Source organism: Oncorhynchus mykiss, chromosome 2 (genome assembly GCF_057628025.1).
Source record: "Oncorhynchus mykiss isolate SJ-2025 chromosome 2, ASM5762802v1, whole genome shotgun sequence".
Taxonomy (NCBI): Eukaryota; Metazoa; Chordata; class Actinopteri; order Salmoniformes; family Salmonidae; genus Oncorhynchus; species Oncorhynchus mykiss.
The window spans coordinates 42,608,781-42,630,530 of record NC_143023.1 but is presented as its reverse complement, the minus strand read 5'-3'; the positions used below and the strand labels follow the sequence as shown (position 1 = coordinate 42,630,530).

Below are 21,750 nucleotides of genomic sequence, written 5' to 3'. Positions count from 1 at the left end.
AATGCTTTGGGGTTTTAGGGATGCGCTCTACCCTGGCATTTTTATTTCCCCTAGGGAAAATTCCCTTATAGAAAGCACCCACTCTTCTAAACTACTTAAGGCTGTCATGTAGCACATGCACACACACTCACAGGTACACACGGGGCACACATAAACACACCCACGCACCCCTTTTCAGTGACCCCAGCTTAAACAGCAGCAGGTTTACCTAGCAGCCTGTACGAATTCCATTTAAAAAAAACAGAACGTTTAAGAAACACCTGAATCCTATTTGCAGAACAGTCTCCAGGTTTATTTGAACAGATGACTTCACTTCAGAGGCCATACATAAAAGCAGGCCAGGACGCCACAATAGGGCAGAGAACCGCCGAGGTGTCAGATATCTGTGGGAAGAAGCAGCCGGACAAGAAGATGGGGTGGAGATGTGAGGAGACAACTAGACTGGCTCATCTCTCTTCAAATTATATATGTGGTTTCTAGTCTGACTCAGCTGCTTTGGAAGACTAGGCTATATTTGAAAAGTGCAAAATGACTCGTCTGTGATTGTAGGTGCTATGATGTGGGTGTTTACATCAGGTGCTGTGTTGTGGCTAGAAAATGGAGGTTGGGATAGCGGGCTATTTTTGTATATCTTTTCCACCATGTCAGCCATCATTGTGATGTGACTGTGAGCTGCTCCAGCTCTATCAGTCACTCTCACTTTTCAACCACTCCTCTCTTAACGGGCATGGCCTATTTCATCCACCTGCAGCTCCCTGAGGATGAAACAGACAGAGGAAAGAAAGAGAGGCTTTTCTTCAAAAGAAGCAGTGTGAGGGAGGCAGGATAAAGCCGTCTCCTCACAGCAATGCAACAGGTGAGGATGGTGGAGGGAGTGAGAGAGAAAGTGGGAGAAAGAGTAAGAGAGAAATAGAGAGGAGAGAGAGAGAGTCAGAGGAAGAAAGAGAGACAGTGTCTACGTGAGTACAGTCAGGGATACATTTCTCAATACCAGCCTGTCTCGCTCGCCACAATTCTCTCTCTCTCTCTACACTAGCCTAATGAGACAGGGTAACAATGGGGCAAGTGTTGGATTTCTGAGACGAGATTCCGGACATCGGAAGAGTGCGGAGGGGTTTGATTCCCACATGAGCCCTAATCAGACACATGACAAACATCACCAGTGTCATTGTGTGTGTGTGTGTGTGTGTGTGTGTGTGTGTGTGTGTGTGTGTGTGTGTGTGTGTGTGTGTGTGTGTGTGTGTGTGTGTGTGTGCGCGTGCGTGCGTGCGTGCATGGCTGAGCATGTGTATGTGTGTATGGTGTATCATTGCTTCCCTTGATGACATTTACAATACAGCATTTCGGAAACATTGAACTCAGATGAACAGATGACACCAAATACAATGGGTACCTCAAAGTCAAAGTCGACCACAGAGTTTGTGGAGCAGCTGCCCTTGCCAAGCTCCGATGGGTTCCGCAACAGAATGACAATCGGCCCCTTCATCTGTTCGCTGTCATAGATGGAGCAGGAGGGACCAGCCCATTTCTCCAAAACAAAGCAGTTCACATAGTCCCCTACCGCATATTATGCTCACTCTTTCCATCCTATATCAGCAAAACACATGATCTAATTCTGAATCCAAAAGCTTGTGAATGCAGCACTGTAATTGTTGCATGTGTCTCTTGTACGTGAGCCCATTTTGTTGGCCACGTGACCACTGGATGACGCAATTTAGAGTTCTCCTTCTTTGTTGTTTTAATTCATGTCCACAAGGCCCTCAAAGATCTAATACTGCTGTGCGACAGGCTGATAACTGTATATGAGAACTGAGCATCCATAGAGCCCACATCACAGGGCTGCATAGGAACACCTATGTGACATCCTCTATGAGACATGGGCACCGCATGCTTCCTGTTTTACGACACAATAAAGACCGGGCTGAGCACTGGGGATGCGTGGGGCACTGGGGATGCGGGAGACGATGTCCTACTGGGAGGCATCTGCTGTGTGACCTGGCTGTTGTGACTTTCTTCCAAGTTCAGGAGGATTTCTGTGGTAATGTATGGAGGACAGTATAAGAGTTCAGGAGGATTTCTGTGGTAATGTATGGAGGACAGTATAAGAGTTCAGGAGGATTTCTGTGGTAATGTATGGAGGACAGTATAAGAGTTCAGGAGGATTTCTGTGGTAATGTATGGAGGACTGTATAAGAGTTCAGGAGGATTTCTGTGGAGGAATGGAGGGTAAATCGAGGAAAATATGGAGGTAAAACATAGAGTAGACCTACAAACTTGCCACAACATGCTAAGATCTGAGCTCTGGTTGGCTAGTTTGCCTCTTCCTCCTGCCACCTCTCCCGTTCACCATTATTGCAGACCTGGAAGTTACTGAAATTAACAAAAAAATGAGGCACAAGAATTCTGTTACAAATTAGGATTAAGGTTACGGCTAGGTTCAGGCTTAGTTAGGGTATGGGTAAAGTGGTTAAATTGCTTATTACTGCCCAAAAACACGGCTTGCCTCTAGAATTTAGGATAACGTCTGTGATAATGTATGGAGGACAGTTTGAAGGCCCTATCTGAGATTTGGACTGCAGTGTAGCACAGCCAACACATAAACCTGCTAATTTCAGTGTCATATAGACAGAGTGGAACATAACGACATGGCATGAGACACACTCATGCACCCACAGTGAAACATTTTGTTCTGCTTACTGTATGGGCACATGGAAAATAACATACACAGAAATACACAGACAAAGCACTGTGGACAGAGATGCTCTGTACCAGGAGAGGATGTCAGGACTCCTGCCAGCCTTGATGGTCCCTCCTTACACGTTCGCCGAAACAGAGGGAGGCCAGAGGAAGGAAAGAAGAGGACCATTTGGAAGAGAGAGGAACAGGCTAAACTGTTTTTGTATGTGGACTGGAGATGAGTAAGGATGTGTGATGTTTTGGTATAACATGTCTTTGTGTGAGAGCCTCAGAGGTATAGATAAGTTAATTGGTGTCACTTGTATAACATGTGCATATGTTCACGTGATTTGATGTGCAGATTTGATCATGTTTAATCAAACCCATCTCAGAGGGGTGGCCCTTCCTCTTCTGGCTGTACCGGGCAGATGTGTGTGTGTGCATGTGTGCCACCTTCACAGAACTGACATAAGGCATACCTACCTAGAGGTTATACCAACAACAAGACACACCGTATCGCTTATCCAGAAGCCCTATCAGACCGGCATTGACTGGGAAGCAATCTCATCTCTCCATACTGACACATCACCAGCAGTTTATCCCATCACCAAATAAACATGCCTGGCCTAATCTGGAGCACAACATCTAATTTCCTTGTGCAACCTAATCTACTGTGATATAGCCATGCTGGTGTTTCAAGGGTGAAGGAAACCCACTAATGGTTGTTGTGGACATCTGTCTACACTGCCACTCAGTGGTGGAAAGGGGGAATAACTGCTATGGGCACACTTCCTCTTTTGACACAGATCCAAACCATATGCACTATTGCATGACTGAAAGTGCAAACATTGAAGTCTTAAATGGCATGTTTTGTTCATCTTCTTACTCTATGCAGTCTCAATTCTGCACCTTATTGCACCACTTTTTTATTATTATTATTTTTTTTAAACATAGGCAAGATATGAACCGCTCCTTCCCGTTAGAATAAAGTCACACAACAAAATACAAAATCTACTTTTTATAAATGTTCAAACATTACACATGGTTTAATCTCTCGTGGGCAGACACACATAACATAAAATGTTGCAGACAGAGACGGTGATGAAGCTGCCGACCTGTTTCCGCCACTGGTTCTAGTATCTTTTCTCTTTCGGCTACCCCAAGACCTTAGCCAAGTAGCTGGCGCACGATTTAAGTTCTGGGTTGCCAAGATTACATATGGGTTAAAACACAACAGCGCAAAAAAAATATCCATATTCTTCCTGATTCAAATATCTTTGATTGGATCTGGATTTATGGAGGACTTCTTAAAACAACAGATTCGCCCTCCTGCTTGCTTACTTCACGTCCCCTCAGAGCAGACTAGGAGGCACAACCCTCGGCTTGTGGAAGCGGAGCGAGGAGGACATCCTGTATTTCTGTCGGAAGTAGGGGTATCTACCATCATCCTGCGGATGCTCGTAGTGCATTTTGGGATAGACGTACCACATGACGACTCCTGAGGGGTTGATGGAGACGGTGAACTCTGTGGCGGCAGACAGTCCACTCAATGTTTTCCCAGTGAATACGTCATAAGCCTGAAAGATATAGAAGAGTACAAATTAAGAGGTACAATACTGTGTCACTTACAAAAACACAGCTCAAACTTCCACTTCCCTCAACAGGAATAGAATACAGTCATCATACGCTGGAGGAAATAGAGTCATCATGCGCTACAAAGTGGTTGGAGAGAACTAGGAATGGAACCAGGAAAGAGGAGCACACCTCGTAGCTGCCTGCTGTGTAGTTTAACTTGGCCAGGGAGGTGTGGTAGCGATAGGGCATGTCCTGGCGACGGCTGAGGAACACCAGAGCACTGGCTGACTGGGAGAGGGGCCGCCAGTACACTTCAATCTGACTCCTCTCCTGAAAAAAAGAGAGTGACATACAGACAAAGAAAAGGAGAGTAAACAGTGAATTTGGTGCAGAGACCGTGGTCTAGTAGTAATGCTCCCTGTCAGTCACATACTCCACTCCCAATTGGAGACCAGGGTTCAATCCACTTCCTACTGTTCTCCTACTTGCCTGTCTCCCAACTGTCTGAATGAAGTGAATTTCATACTGCCGGAATCATAAACTAATGTGTAATTTTGTCATTGAGGGTCACCTGTAGCAAGCGTCTTCCCTGGACGCCCATCGGGTCCTGGTTGATGGCGATGGCGGCACCGTTCTGCAGGATGGCCCTGGCCTCACTGCTTAGGGTTCGAAGGTTGTTGGACATAATGAGAGGTGCAGCCATGATCGCCCAAAGAGCCATCTGAGAGCGTGATTGGTCCACACTGAGGCCAAAGTTTCCTATGATCAGCTGGGAGAGAAAAATTATAAATATGTAAGGTTAATGACTTGTAAAACAATACTGATGGTGGAACAAATAACATATTAAATAAATAAAACAATGTGAGCGAGAGTGACTCCTAGTCCCTTCCAAATGCAGGAACAAGGTGAATATTGACAAGAGAGGTGGACAGGGTAAGAGTGACACGTAGCAATACCACGACACTCAGCAAGTAATGTATACAGGCTTCAATAAATGTAAGATACAGACCAAAGTAAGAAATAGGGTGAAAACCCTACCAATTCAATTCTGAGGAGAGTACAGTATTAGACATGAACAGAGAGGAGAGCACAGAAAGAAGGACAGAGGGATTGGTGTAAGTAAGGGACAGACAATGGTCGGACATAGGAAAGATAGCAGACAGACCATGTCAGGATCGTTCCAGCGTCCAGGGCCGGCTTCAGGCTGCAGTATCTCCTGGTTGTCAAAGAACCAGTCTGTAATGTCTTGTACACTGTCCCACGAGTCCTGAATGTCATCATAGTTACGCCACAGGTTACAGATTTCCCCCAGCAGAGTGTAATTCACCTGAAGAAAAAAAGAGATATGGACTGTATGAGTGTTTGTGAGCAATACAAATGTATTTACATACACCTTGATTAGTTTCCAAAAGGGTACAAATGTTATGAAGATATTAGATTTGATACTGTTGCCTGCCTGTCTTTGGAAGACATCCTGATTCTTCAGGGGGAAAAAAACAATCATCAAACACCTCTGATCAAGAATGATCTGAGTGATGGATCAAACGTGAAGGAGCAACAGTTTCTCATTTAACTACAGCAGTGCTGTCACGGAATACCTGTAACTATGCAAAAGTAGCTCATGCGAGAAAAAAACCCGAATATAATCAGTGAAAATATGACAATGAATGAAGCATTATTCAAAGAGAAGGTCATCCATTACCTTTTCCTCCAAGCCATAATTGTTATTGTAAAACTAAAAATCTTTGCAACACATTCACTAACCCTTATTTTTGTTTTGATCTCCTTCTGTATTTTATTATTTTCATGACAGCACAGTAGGAACCAAAGGCTAGGGAGACAGAGAGGAAGAGGACCGACAATCTGCCGAGCCTGGGCTCAAACCCGTCGCCAGGGGGCATGCGTGGTCCCTTATTTCTGTTATTGTGTCACCGGTAGCATAATGAAACATACACTGGGAGGGAGTCCACCCCGATAGGCTGGCCAACTACAGGAGTAGCCAATTGGACGGCCTGTTGCATTCAAAGCCTTGGACATGAGAGGGTAACCTGTATGACAGAAGAACATAGTACGCGTCAATAGAAATCCACACTATCCCCCTCTGAGTCTATTTCCCTCTACCCTCTCTTGCACCCATCTCTTTAAATACTACCATGCCAGTCTACCCAAAGGACCACCAATGGTGATACACTCTATATAGTAACTCCCAATGTACAGTTACAGTTCCCCCTCAAGATTCACTCACCCTTCTGTTGCTCCTCTTCATTGGAGTAACAGCCATCCAACTTCAGGAAGTCCACACCCCAACTAGCGAACGTCTGGGCATCAGTATCAATCTTGTCCAGCGTGGTGCCAGGGTACCCTCCACAGGTGTGTGTGCCCAGGTCCCCATAGATGCCCAGCTTCAGGCCGCGGTCATGGAGGTACCTCGCCAGCTTGGCAATGCCCCCAGGGAACCTGGGGTTAGAGAGATGGCAGTGAAGTCTTGGGTCTCATACCTAATATTGTCCTTTTATAATGTTGTAGTAGGTAAGACCTTAAACTCAAGTCAATATACTTTATTAACCCATGCTAAGGTATTCATTACAAGCAGCACAGTTACAGTACACCAGATTTACAGTCTTTAATTAAGGTTGAATGGGAAGAAGAGGAACTGCAAAGATGGAGAGGGTAAGGAAGAGGTAGAAGGCCAGGAAATAAGGAAGAAAGTCAAAGATGCAGAGAGTTAGGAGAAGGGTCAGAGAGAGGCTAACCTTTGTGGGTCGGGCTGCAGCCGTCCATCTTTATCCCGGAGCATGGAGGACCAACAGTCATCTATCATGACATGATCATATCCCATCTCTTTCCACCCATCCTCAGCCAGTCTGTCTGCCATGTCTCTGAAGAGATTCTCACTGTAGGGAGATATTAATTTATTCATATTCATGCCATTATATTATTTGATGTAAAATGTCCAGCATCCTATTAATATCAGTCACTATGAGAAGAAAATTAATCTACAAGTAACCCAGGCCTATATACACCTAAATAGTCTCGTCTACCAACTTGGTCACTATCTGTCGAGTTATACTCTATTGGCCAGTTTATCGGACACAGATTAAGCCTAGTTATAGACAAAAAATGATGTTCAAAAGAGATTCTCGATTGAAAGTGCTTATTAGTCCAAGACTAATCTTAATCTGTATACAGGGAAGCTACCTGATATGCGGTTGCAATTAGCCTGGGGATGAGGTTAATAGCTCTACAATAGGAGTGACTGCAGAGTCAGTCTGTAAAACTGCACATAAATATGTCTACCATTATGTACCTGATGCAGTTCTTGGGATCATTCTCACAGTCGATATTACAGCGAAAACGCTCCCAGGACATCCATCCCATGGGTGGGGTCCTCATCAAACCATTGTCCAAAGCAGAGGTAGCTGAGGTTAATGCCAGGAGGGAAATCACTGGCAACAGCTTCATCTCTGAGGAGAAATAGTGATATGCAAAGCAACTGTAAGGTTTATCCTAGATGTTTATATTTAGGTCGCAGAACAAACTCTGCAAAACAAACAACAAATTGTATTGCCCAGCAAAGATAAACTGAAAGCACCACCCAGATTTGATGCACGGATCATATTTGTGGTGTCTACAATACTGATCTTGGTGTCTATAATGCTGATCTTGGTTAACTGGGAAAGTGAAAAAACTGTTTAGCCAGAAAGCACTTTGCCCTGAGTCTGCACATGGGTTGTTTATTACATACCATAATAACAGATTATGAAGCCTGCAAGATTCTGGTCAATCAAGAACCAGATCAACAACAATAGAAGCAGTAAAAGGAAATAAGTCCTTTTTCAATAATGTTGTATTACAAATGATATTACAAAACTAAATTGGGGTACTATACCTGCTCAACGTTTCACTTTTGCAGTCAGTAAACCCACTTTATTGGTGCAAATTCCTCACTGTCGCTACTTTCTTTCTATTTTCTCTTGCTGGTCTCTATTTCCTGTACGCAGAGCCTTGGTCATGTGACTTATCTCTGTCACATGGTAACCAGAGGTGGAGGGATTGCTGGCTACTAGTTTAGCAGCACACAGCAATTGAACTAAGAATGCTGCTTCACACATTTTTTGCAGGATCATGACTGAAACATGAGTGATTCTAATCACACCATATAATTCAATGGGCTTTATTGGCATGGGAAACACATTTTTACATTTCCAAAGCAAGTGAAATACAGTAGATAAAGCAAAAGTGAAATAAATAAAATATTAACAGTAAACATTACACTCACAAAAGTATCAGAAGAACAGAGACATTTCAAATATCATAGTATGGCTATGCACAGTTATAACGATGTGCAAATAGTTACAGTACAAAAGGGAAAATAAATAAACATAATGTAAATATGGGTTGTATTTACAATGGTGTTCTTTCTTCACTGGTTGCCCTTTTCTTTTGGCAACAGGTCACAAATCTTGCTGCTGTGATGGCAAACTGTGGTATTTCACCCAATACATTTGGGAGTTTATCAAAATTGGATTTGTTTTCAAATTCTTTGTGGGTCTTTGTAATCTGAGGAAAATATGAGTCTCTGATATGGTCATACATTTGGCAGGAGGTTTGGAAGGGCAGCTTAGTTTCCACCTCATTTTGTGTGCACATAGCCTGTCTTCTCTTGAGAGCCTTGTCTGCCTACGGCGGCCTCTCTCAATAGCAAGGCTATGCTCACTGAGCATGTATATAGTCAAAGCTTTCCTTCATTTTGGGTCAGTCACAGTGGTCAGGTATTCTGCTCTATTCTCTCTCTATTTAGGTCCAAATAGCATTCCAGTTTGCGCTGTCTTTTTGTAAATTCCTTCCAATTTGTCAAGTATGTATATTTTTGTTTTCTCATGATTTGGTTGGGTCTAAATGTGTTTCTGTTGCTGTCCTGGTGCTCTGTGGGGTCTGTTTGTGTTTGTGAACAGAGCTCCAGGACCAGCTTTCTTAGGGGATTCTTCTCTAAGTTAATCTCTCTGTAGGTCATGGCTTTGTTATTAAAGGTTTGGGAATCACTTCATTTTAGGTGGTTGTAGAATTTAACAGCTCTTTTCTGGATTTGGATCATTAGCGGGTATCGACATAATTCTGCTCTGTGTGCATTATTTGGTGTTTTACGTTGTACAGGGAGGATGTTTTTGCAGATTTCTGCATGCCGTCTCAATTTAGTGTTTGTGAATTCTTGGTTGGTGAGTGGACCCTTGACTTCACAACCATAAAGGGCAATGGGTTCTATAACTGATTCAAGATCATTTATGGGGTTCTCTCTAATGTTAAACAAAGTGGCGGGTCATTTTTGACCCTTAAGAGTAGATTACTACTGAAATAGACAGGCCTAAATGGGCTGTCAACTGAGCCAGAAATTCCCCCCAAAAATGCCTCAAAAAAGAGCATCTTTAGCATAAATGTAGCGTATATAAATAATTAGCCTAAATGTAATAGTGCAGCCTAGGTTGTGTATTGGCTACAGCCTCATGTCCACACCGATGCTGACATGGAGGCAACAGAAAATATAGCCAAACAGACTTTTAATTACATAAATATCGGCTAAACGCCAGTTATGTTTGACAGCTATACTGTAGGATAATTAACATTAAATCACTATGAATGACCTATAGGTTCTAGGGTAGACCCAATATGGCATATAAAAAAAACATTGGGATGGTGATGAAAAAGGTTAGTCTTGAGCCCTGCTAACATTGGCCATAAAGTTTAAGTCAAAGGAACGCGAGAGAGCGGTGAGGACAGACAGGAACCGATTAACTCCATTACTGACTATCAATTTATAATACTAGCATAATTAAACTCCCTTGATGTACTGGATTCATGATGGATCTCCTCTCTTTCGTTTCCATCTTGCTCCAGAGGGATGGATGACTGGGACATCAGGCAGCAGCCAAACTTTCATTTCCTTTTTTGTTTTATTAAAGCCAAAAATGATACTGTTGGGGCTTTTCGATTTTGTACTCCAGTTGATAATACAATTCTCTTCATCAGTTTACTAAGAACAGGCAGCAAACTGATTGGGCAGCTTTTAGACATTGGAATTAGTTTAGCTTCCTTTCACAACTGTGGACAAACACACTCCTTTTGGCTTTGGTTAAAGATACAGCAAATAGGGAGAGGGGGGCAATACAGTCTGCTACCATTCTCTATAGTTTCCCATCAAGGTTGTCTATTCCTGGTGGCTGATTGTTATTAATGATAACAATAGCCTACCACCTCTCCCACATGGACTTGACCAAAATCAAAACAGCAATCCTTCCCTTTCATTATGAGGGTTCACTTTTCAATGTTGTCATTTCACTTGAGTTTTTCTACTTTACTCTTGAAAGTCATTGAAATAATTGGCAATATCAGAAGGTTTTGTTATAAATGAACCATCAACTTCAATGAACATTGGAGCTTAAATTGGGTTTTCTGCCCTTGATATAATTTAAGGTACTCCAAAGTATTTTTTCCATTTGTTTATGTCATTTATCTTGGCTTACAAATACCCCCAGTGCTGCATCTGGATTCCCTTCCTCATACACATTAGACCAACATTAATGATTTGCATCTTCAACAAAGACATTTTGTAAAATCTCTTATAAATTACTTTAGGCCCACCCTTTGGCTTTTCTTGTTATTGCCACAATGTTATGGTCACTACAGCCAATGGGAACTGGTCCAAATACTGACTTAACACTTGACAGCCTATAGTAGCACCCCAAAACAAAAGGCTTTAGATGAGGCAGGTGAACTTGCAACCACAACACTTCAACAGAAGGTCCTCTAAGCATTACAGGAATATGTATCTTAACATATACAGCAAGACCTCCCCATAAGAATTATTGTCTTTCCTGTATATGTTATGTCCTTGTATTGCTTCTGCTATATAAAATGAATTAAGAAAGTTTCAGAGATGGCCATTGTGTGAATGTTATCCAATGTTAGCAAGTTATTGATTTCATGAACCTTATTTCTAAAGCTACATATATTAATATGGATTATTCTTAGCCCTTAGGTAGCTCGCCAAAAAAAAAAACATTGTTGAGCTTATACAGTCAGTCAATCAGGGACTTGGTGTCAGTTGGTGTGTGTGATGTGCTGAAGCTACTGACCCAGAAGTTTGGCTGTCACTCCTCCAAGGCTTTTGAGAGGGAAGGTGGACAATGAGGTAGCAGTTGTAAGCAATGTCCTCATGATCTCTGGCAACTTTCATAGCTGGGATAAGTTCTTTCTGCACATCTGAATTGAGGAAGATGGTTCCTCTCAACTTCTTGCATCTCTCCAGAACAACCATCTTGTCCTTGAACCTGACAACTAGTGGCCTGGGTCTGTCACCTGGGCTGGTTACAGGTTTTCCAGACCTGTGGAGAGTCTGGTAACAGTGTTATTCCCCCTGGATTGTCCCTCTAGACAAGTCTGTAATAATGATTCACAGATGGTGCTGATGTCATCTTGCTGCAAGTCTCTTTCAGGACATGCACCTCGTCCTGGGAGAATTCTGAACTGTTCTTAGGTCTTGGACCTATCTGATCAGATCATCCATTATTTTGTAAGTTGAGCCCAGCAGTATTTGGACAAAGATAAGTACGATCCCAGGTCAACACACAGACAATGTTTAATAAGAGTTCAGATTCGCTTTACTTGAGGCCTCAGGGTTTTACAAAAATTCAGCACACAAACGGCCCACACAAACACTCAGTCCTATAATTAAATCCTGGCTGCTGCTAAGGTAGAACAAAAATGGGCACCGCCACCGTGCATTGTCCATCCATTGGGTGTCCACCTGTATATATATATATATATATATATATATATATATATATATTTTTAGGGGGTAGATTGCCCGTCACATTACTCCGTCATTGGTACATGCTGCCTCGCCACTGGCACAAAGACCAGAGCAGGGGTGAGGGGCCAGCATTCTCTCTGTAGCACTTAATCTTCATTCACTCAGTTCAGGAAAGACCGTCTGGGCTTTGTGCATCGTAACACTCTTCATTCGGCTCTGTCCTCCATCGCCCCTCTAGGTGACAGCATGGCTCTGTTGCGGTCGTCTAGCAGTGGCATGGCAGCAACAGCCTCGGTAATAATGGTTGTTCTCAACATCAGAAGAAGGGCTGAAGTGAGCTGGGAGCACCTTTTTGTACAGGGAACATGGCTCGTTGAGGGCATTAGGCTCAGGTGTGTAAATTAGGGGTGTGCCGATCCCCATGGAGACCAGCCAAATGGGAGGACACTACAATTAGGAGACACACACAACCAAGGAAAGCACAGGCTAAAATAATGCATGCCAATAAATATAGTAGATGTAGAATAAAGATCTCTGCAAACTCAAAATAAATAAACACAAAATGGTCCGGTCTCCAGTTAGGGGGAAACAAGGGCGAGCAACACGTGACAGCTATTTTCCTGTTGCTGTAACAATTGTTTGTAGACATATTTTTGTTGATTTAAAACATCACTCACCTGTGATAGCGAAGCACAGTCCCCTCTATTACTCCAACCTTCTTTAACTTTGGGCGGCATGATGGTAGTAACGTAGACTAACACTGGTACTCCACGCAATTCCAGCCAGCACAGCTCGCAGGGCCGATGGAAACAGCAACAAACAGCAGGGATTCAAACAGCCACAAGTCTGGGACTATCCACGGTAGCGGGCTGTGTTCAAACTGTCAAGGAAACATGGCTAGCTTGATAGCTAGCAGCTAGGCTAGCTGCTTCACCAAGCATCAGCTCTTCAGACTTTATGGTATGGCAGTGTCCTGGGAAAGAGAATCGTTTTTTTCAAGGAAAAACCTTTTCAGAAACATTCAAAACAGCAAACTGAGCTCTCTCTTGTTCCGCGTTCAGCATGCGTTGCACTCTGATGAAGTCTGCACTGTCTCCTCACTGTCTAGCCAACTGGAATCAATTGAGAACAGCACTTTATTCTTGCTGTAGGCCTGTTTTTTTACAGGTTGTTAGTAGCTGTCTGTATCTTCTTACAGACTGCCACAGATGGGTAAGGCTTAATTTGCTTTTCTTACTAATTTTCATTCAGGTATGAAACAACTGTGAGAGAGAGAGAGGCTTTAGCCACATATTGCTGATACTTATGTTGCTTCTATCAATACAGAGGTAATATCACATCGGGCTGAGCACAGGCCTAGGTACTTATGCTCTGATCATGGCAGCAGCGAAAGCCATGAAGACTGTGGAAGTGATTATTGCATGGCAATTTTCTGGACTGGTTACACTGTTGGGCTTCCTAGTACTTAGATGGTCTTTTTATCCATCTCATGTGGCATTATCTTTGGAACTGGAGCTATGTTACTGGTCACGAGAACAAGAGTCGGATCAGCTGTAGAGAGGGGTTTAACTGGTCTGGTAAATTGCAATGGGGATCCAGAATAGGGGGAGCAGTACTAGAATCTACTTTGATGACAGTGGGACCAAAAGGGCTTTGTGTCATGGGACTGATTCTCAGCTTCTCCTTCCTTCCCTTGAGACAGCAAATAAAGAGGCCAACGACAACTACTCAGATTGGACTGTTGCTGTTATTCATGGCTGTGACATTCATGACTATGCATATAGGAGTTTGGCTGGCAGTGGCACTGCTGGGGGTATCCTGCCTTCCATTCCTTTAGCAGGCATTTTTCTGTTACCTACAGCTGGTCATCTGACCTTTTTGGCAGAGATTATCTTGGGGAAACCAAGTACAGGTGCAGGGAATTGAGCCCTGTGTGGACAGTTGACGGTTTGGCAGGATTCCTGTTCGGACTGAGTTCCTAAGGAAGGCAGTCACCCTCAGTTTTAAACATCCATGACACACGGGTTCATACTGCAGTGATGCTAGTTGGGGCAGTTGGCTCTGTTCTGGGGGCAGTTTCAGTTACCTCCATGGAGGCAGACAGCTGGCTGGGTGAGTATATATCTTATGATGGTTGTGGTGCTCAACAACATATAGGTGGATATGTCACTGGTCGGCCATGAAGGAGACTCATCCCTTGGGAGCGATAGGTTTGCTGATGGGCATGGCTGGGGCATCGGGGGTGTCTCTAGAAGCAGTTGTTATGGTCGTAGGGAAACAACATTCATAGATGGGACTTGGGCTGGCAGTTTTTGGGTCAATGATTGCCACCATTTTGGGAGACCTAACAGTGACATTGAGCAAAGTAATTACAGCTCTGGTGCGAACGCTAGCCTTGCCAATACTAGAGTTTGCTTGGATGAGGAGAACATAGTCAGCTGCCTTGGCTTTAGTGGCATTCGGGGCTATGGTGCTGGGAGCAGCAGAACTACTAACAACTGAACTGGGGTCAGCTGGGTGGACTGGAAATATACTGTTTACAACCATCCATATTGGATGTCACTGGATGTCACTCTGATCATGGTCCCTGAAAAACTATTTCTGAGTCTAATTGGTCAAAATGTACTCATACAATGACAAATATTTTGTCATTTGAGCTGCCTTCTTTTATTCAAACCCATTTAGACAACTGCAAGGGCACTTGAACTCTATTACACTTACGAAAGAAAGCCATTGATGAATAAAGATGAATACATTACTACTATATCTTTATCTTATTTTACCTTCACACACCAGTAGGGTGTGGATGAATGACAGGACAGGGACAGGGAGGAGTCATGGCAGATGCCAGATAAAGGAAGAACATCGATGCTCATGTGAGTGTTGATAGTAATTTGATGTAGTAGAGATCCTGGAGATTAATATGAACAGAATGATGGGAGAATTTGTGGAACAGTTAGTGGGTATATCCTGTTCCAGTCAGTCTCTCAGATAGGGAGCAGAGGAGTACTTCACCTGTATCACACACAGACAGAGCTAGAGTCTCACCTGAGGCAAAGGGCTGGTGGAGAGGCTGCACTGTAATCGCTGGAAGAAGAGGGAACTCATCTACTGTACGCCGAGCTTCCTGTATCATCATGGTTCCATCAACGCTGAGTAAGTCGTCTGCATTTTACTGAACCTTTAATTTCATATAATGGGGGTGGTGGTGAAGGATTTCCCTATGCTGTTTAAGGTAGTGTGCAACAACCTTTTCACATGAGGCAAATAGTTTGATAGGTGGTTTTGAGTTGACATGTTTGCCATTAAGTACTGCACCTCGCAATATGTAAATTATTCTATTTATCAATGAGATGGAAACTCTTGTTTTGTCTTGACATACATGTGCAGACAGCACACTGTGAATAATGTTGACCATGCACTTATTTTGTGACATCTTATAGCAAACAAGTATTGGAGAACAACTTTGCTGCTTCAGAGAGAAGTCATTGGGACATATGCAGTATATTCAGTAAAGTGCTTGAACATTAGCTAAATCCTAGTATTGTAAGTGTTGGAACCATGTGAGCAATGTGAACAACGTATACAGTAAATATCATGGCACCATGCATGGCAGTTCTGCTGGTTAAACCTGATCAGCAAGTCTGTTGACAGTCACTTGCTACAGGCACTTCACGGTTGAAGTGACAAATGGTGGTTTCATTCAGTTGCATGGTACAATACAAATACATAGGCCTACAGTATAAATACTGTCAATACTGTAAGTACAATAGAAGAATATGATTCATGTACTCAAATTGCCAACCACTTAACAATTAAACATCAGGGATGATTGGATCTCTTTACTTACTTTTTCATCAATATTTACTTATTACACATCTTCAGGCAATATATAGAAACTATATCACAAAACTGTTATACCACATCCAGTGTTTTTGTCAGTGACCCTCCCTTTTCCTGCTTTGTTTCAGAGGCCAGGAGCCCCATGTTGGAAGCAGTTCTGGGCTTTGTCCTGGGAGTGGTGGGAGGCTGTGTGCTGGGGGCCACTGAGGAGCCAGTGAATGAGGCTATGTCAGTGATGACCTCAGGGGCCCTGCTTAAGCATGTGTCTGACGGCGTCCAGACTGTGGGGCCCTTGGGGCTGGGTACCCTCCTGGGAGCAACGGCACTAACCACAGTCATGACTTCAATGGTGGCTGGGGTCATATTCGCAGCGGCTATGGCTTCCGTATTGCTGGGTGCCAGGAGCAGTGGTGGTGGAGCATCCCAGGCAGAATCTGTGGTTGTGTGGATCGCAGTTGGATTGGCTGGCGCTTTCGGGACCACAGCCAGTGGAGCAACACTTGGAGTCATCATTGAGGCAGTCGTGGTGGGCTCAGGGATGGTGGGACTTCTCTGGGCACTGAGCATATTCACCCTGCTCAAACCTGCTTTGCACTTCCTTCTCAAGTTCATATGGAGACAAGAAGAGTCCTGTGTCCGCCTGGGACAGAGCTCTCTGGAGGCCAGGGAGAGAGAGCTGAGAGAGATGGAGGTGAGGGAGGTGAAGAGGAGTGACAGTGGAGATTGAGCAGGGGATTGTCACATTGGACAAGGAAGGACAGAGGACAGAGGGCCTGGAGCATAGAGCAAAGTGGGAGGCACAGCGCAGAGAGAGAAATGAGATGGAGAGAAAGAGGAGAGAATGGATGGAGGAGGTAAATGAGCAAAAGACCATTCAAGAGCAGATCAACAAAGTGGTGGTGAAATACGTGGATTTCCTGGCGTTTTCAGGGATACCCATGACTATGACCGCCATGGTCACAGCAGGATTTGGGGTGTTTGGATTCGGGGACTACCGGTTTGTGTTTGTGGTCCTTTTAGCTTTGGTCCTGTTCATGTCCTTCATTTTCATGAAATCATCAAATTTTTACTTCTGGATGTTCGCAGGGTGTATGGGAATGTTTGCCACGTTTGCCATAGCAGTGCTCACTGTGCACGCACGTCAGGAAGTGGTGTCGGATTCTATCAAAATGCGCAGGGTTGGTCAGGATATATCAAGAGCGAACATTAGCACCCAGATGAACCACAGATCTTCTCTAGAGGCCTTGGGCGCAGGATTCTTTGTGTCAAAGCTATGTCAGCTAGGCTTAGGGGCCACCATAGGAGGCCCTTTGGGCAGGGGGGAAGATAAGGGGAAGGTTATAGTAGGATCAGCTGGGTTGGCAGTGGTCATTCTGATAGTAGTGAGTGTCTCTTCCCCTGTAGTGCTGGGAGCGGGAGGGACCTCAGGGGCACTGTTAGGGGTGGTAGGGGCAGCAGGGGTGTCTGTTGGGGCCACCGCATCAGTGGCAGTGGGGTGGTCCACATGGGCAGGTACGATAGGGACTACAGCAGGGATGGTTTTAGGAGCGTTGGGGATGGGTAAGTGGCACTTTGTCAACATTGGATTGCAGATGCCGGTGGCTTATATCTTTTCTATGGCCGATCTTTTTTGATAGAGCATCCAACAGGAGAATGAGATATGATTTTGTGGCTTTGTGGTATGTGTTGCAATCATGAGCAATGCAGTATAACCTGTTTCATGCCAGCACTCCCACTTGTCTCGATAAGCTAATCAAACAACCGATCAAAAAGTCATGCTCAGGCATTTTTCTTTATTTTTATGAAATGCTTATTGTCAAGCAAAACTTATACCATTTCATTTCATCATAGATTGTAATGATTCATTAATTTGTTAACGTTTTAATTGACTGTAAGTGAAAATAGAGAAATGCCTCTTAATAAATGTCATTTTCAGATGAAAAAGTAATTACACTTCTCAAATAGCCTACTGAAGTGAAACATTGTTAGTTGTAGTCTAAGTAATCAAATGCACTTATAGCTACAGTAACAGAACCATTCTATTGAGAAGCAGAAGGGAAACCACCAGCTGTATGTCTATACTTCACGAAAGTACAGAGATAAACTCCTCCATCACACACTGGTTCCTCAGATGGGTTCCCTCTGGCTCAATGCTGGACCTGGCAGAGACGTACTTCTCTCCAGACTCCCAGGTAGAGTGGGGTAAAGTAACAGTGCTGCTTGTACTGTAAGTCCTATCAGGAATAAGTATAGACTGGCTGTCCTGTTGTTCTCCGGAGACACCCTTCCCATCCATTGTCCAACTCACAGTGACCTGATCAGGGTAGAAGTTGTTGATCAGACACAGCAGCGTGGCCTGACCACGAGTTCTGGTCAGGTCCTTACCAGTTGGGACACTGACCTGAGCGGCAGCTGTGGCATGACCTGTGGAAAATATATTAATGAATAAATGGAAATGCAAAGCATCAGCATCTGGTAATATACTACATTATGGTAATTAAACAAATATTTAAAACAATTCTCTTGGAATAAAAAAGGTTAGATATTATACAACCTGAAAATCAAACTAGCAAGTGTTTAATCCTTAAGAGTCGATTAATGTACATAATAAAAAATCCCCATCAAAAATCTGTTTAATCTAGAGATATGTTTTTGCTTGGGCTGCATCTCAATCCACCGCATCCGCCTATGTTGGCCTTCCTCATCTGCAGTGGAAAGTGGCAGAGCTACAGTACAGCGCTGTTTGTCAGACCAGGAGACCTCCCGAAAATCAGTCTTCTCATGGAAACATTTGTAGCATCCGAACGCTTTAACCACTCGTTGGAATGGGGAGACTCCCACGAACACAATGGTGTTCTCCATTTTGCTCTGTCGACCCCCACTAGTGTCACAGAACTCGTCTGAAAGTAACGCGGGACCGGATAAAAGAAAGAGTTAAATATGTGTCCAAATACAGTATATATACCTGTATATATATTTCCTGAGCTTTCTTATATCTTCTAGATATAGGACAGACACTTCAAAACCTTATTCCTCATTATTTATTTTTTGTTTTGCCATTATTCTATGCATTTCTATGAGCTATAGTAGTAAAGGCCAAATTCTATATTTGATCAGACATTTAAAATATTTGATACCTACAGGGGTCCTAAAATTCAATATCAAATAGCTAAATGATCCATGGTATGACCATCTAAAAACAATTCCATATGTTACCTTAGTAGAACCCCCCCACCCCCTCCCCCCTTAGTATTTTCATAGCCTCCAGCATAAACAGATTGAAATATGTATAAATGCAGATAGACAATATGAATATATCTATTCTTGATTTACATAATAACATATATTTTGTACATTTGTAAAATACAATATAATTAACAAAAATATTGGTAACACTTTATTATAATAACTATCATGAATAAACGTGTAAACATTTATAAGCATTCTAAGCCTTCCATTCCATAATAATTTAGAACATTTATCATAATTTTTAAAGCATTTATAAGCATTTATGAAGGCTTCATGAAATGTTATAATATGATAGGATGAAATGATGTGTTACCAAAACATTAGATTTATGAAATTGATTAAATAAAGAAAATCATTAAACAGCGTACACAACTGCAGTGTTTTGATGGATCCATTCCAATTCAGCAGCATAGAGGCCAATGTCAAAATGAAAATGTCTCTGAAAGAATAATACACTCTTGTTTTTAATTCAAATAGTTGTTTGTTACAGTAAAATATATGTTCACAATTACACCATGAAGGTTCCACGTACAATAATAACAGAAATGTCTATAAACAATATAGTCTATTTATTAGAAACATTGTAGAATTATTTGCAACTTACTCTTAACGTTCAGTTTGGTCGTTTGCCACAACATGTACCACAGTGATTTAAACATGAGATTGCTCAAAAACCTCTCATCCACTAAACTCACTGGTCTGTGAATGGCACAAGTTGACAGAATGTCAAAACAAATATCAATCACTACCTTATCATACAAATTATCCATCATTTAATGTAACCATTCAATTGTTTATCGCCATTTTTGTTAAACTCTTTTCAGAGAGAGATTATATTTCTATTGATTTGTTATAAACTATGAACAATCTTACAGTGGGAGTTTAAGATTTGCTTTCAAATAGTTTTACCAAACTCAATAACATTACAATTTCAAACATGAATCCTTACCTTACTGATCAACCCAGCGGATGTATCTTTGTGTACACAAAAAGCTCAATACAGATGAAAGATTTAGCACCAGGAATCATCCCATACTGAACATGTCATCACAGTGATTCCTAGCCTGGTCCCATTTCTCAATTCAATATCCATCAATGTAAATTTTAAAAAATCATGACCGCCTTTATTCCAGGATCAGCTGTATCGTGTCCCAGGTAACTCGGGACTTTATAGCTCCTGCATAAGGAGTCTTCCGGCGCCGACAGAGATGGCCGCCTCGCTTCGCGTTCCTAGGAAACTATGCAGTTTTTTGTTTTTTTACGTGTTATTTCTTACATTAGTACCCCAGGTCATCTTAGGTTTCATTACATACAGTCGAGAAGAACTACTGAATATAAGATCAGCGTCAACTCACCATCAGTACGACCAAGAATATGTTTTTCGCGACGCGGATCCTGTGTTCTGCCTTACAAACAGGACAACGGAGTGGACCCTATGCAGCGACCCAAAAAAACGACTCCGAAAGAGAGGGAAACGAGGCGGTCTTCTGGTCAGACTCCGGAGACGGGCACATCGTGCACCACTCCCTAGCATTCTTCTTGCCAATGGCCAGTCTCTTGACAACAAGGTTGATGAAATCCGAGCAAGGGTAGCATTCCAGAGGGACATCAGAGACTGTAACGTCCTTTGCTTCACTGAAACATGGCTCACTGGAGAGACTCTATCCGAAGCGGTGCAGCCAACGGGTTTCTCCACGCATCGCGCTGACAGAAACAAACATCTTTCTGGTAAGAAGAGGGGCGGGGGCGTATGCCTCATGGCCAACGTGACATGGTGTGATGAAAGAAACATACAGGAACTCAAATCCTTCTGTTCACCTGATTTAGAATTCCTCACAATCAAATGTAGACCGCATTATCTACCAAGAGAATTCTCTTCGATTATAATCACAGCCGTATATATCCCCCCCCAAGCAGTCACATCGATGGCTCTGAACGAACTTTATTTAACTCTCTGCAAACTGGAAACGATTTATCCAGAGGCTGCATTCATTGTAGCCTTTTAACAAGGCTAATCTGAAAACAAGACTCCCTAAATTTTATCAGCATATCGATTGCGCAACCAGGGGTGGAAAGACCTTGGATCATTGTAACTCTAACTTCCGTGACGCATATAAGGCCCTGCCCCGCCCCCCTTTCGGAAAAGCTGACCACGACTCCATTTTGTTGATCCCTGCCTACAGACAGAAACTAAAACAAGAGGCTCCCACGCTGAGGTCTGTCCAACGCTGGTCCGACCAAGCTGACTCCACACTCCAAGACTGCTTCCATCACGTGGACTGGGAGATGTTTCGTATTGCGTCAGATAACATTGACGAATACGCTGATTCGGTGTGCGAGTTCATTAGAACGTGCATTGAAGATGTCGTTCCCATAGCAACGATTAAAACATTCCCTAACCAGAAACCGTGGATTGATGGCAGCATTCGTGTGAAACTGAAAGCGCGAACCACTGCTTTTAATCAGGGCAAGGTGTCTGGTAACATGACCGAATACAAACAGTGCAGCTATTCCCTCCGCAAGGCTATCAAACAAGCTAAGCGCCAGTACAGAGACAAAGTAGAATCTCAATTCAACGGCTCAGACACAAGAGGCATGTG

General features: G+C 43.1%; 1 protein-coding gene and 1 non-coding gene across 2 annotated transcripts; one reads left to right on the top strand and one right to left on the bottom strand.

Moving 5' to 3' along the window:
* Positions 1–3,681: 3,681 nt before the first annotated feature.
* LOC110490166 (alpha-N-acetylgalactosaminidase) lies at positions 3,682–8,342 on the bottom strand. Its single transcript, XM_021563389.3, has 9 exons — positions 8,141–8,342; positions 7,559–7,715; positions 7,005–7,145; positions 6,497–6,708; positions 6,205–6,299; positions 5,417–5,578; positions 4,823–5,020; positions 4,441–4,581; positions 3,682–4,253 (listed from the first exon to the last, which is right to left on the bottom strand). Exons 2-9 carry the CDS (start codon positions 7,711–7,713, stop codon positions 4,029–4,031), a joined length of 1,329 nt encoding a protein of 442 aa, XP_021419064.1. The 5' UTR covers positions 7,714–7,715; positions 8,141–8,342; the 3' UTR covers positions 3,682–4,028.
* A 6,677-nt stretch (positions 8,343–15,019) lies between these two features.
* On the top strand, positions 15,020–18,366 carry LOC110490160 (uncharacterized). The gene is made up of 2 exons (XR_016486705.1): positions 15,020–15,214; positions 16,030–18,366. It is a non-coding gene; the product is annotated as an uncharacterized LOC110490160 (transcript).
* Positions 18,367–21,750: the final 3,384 nt, after the last annotated feature.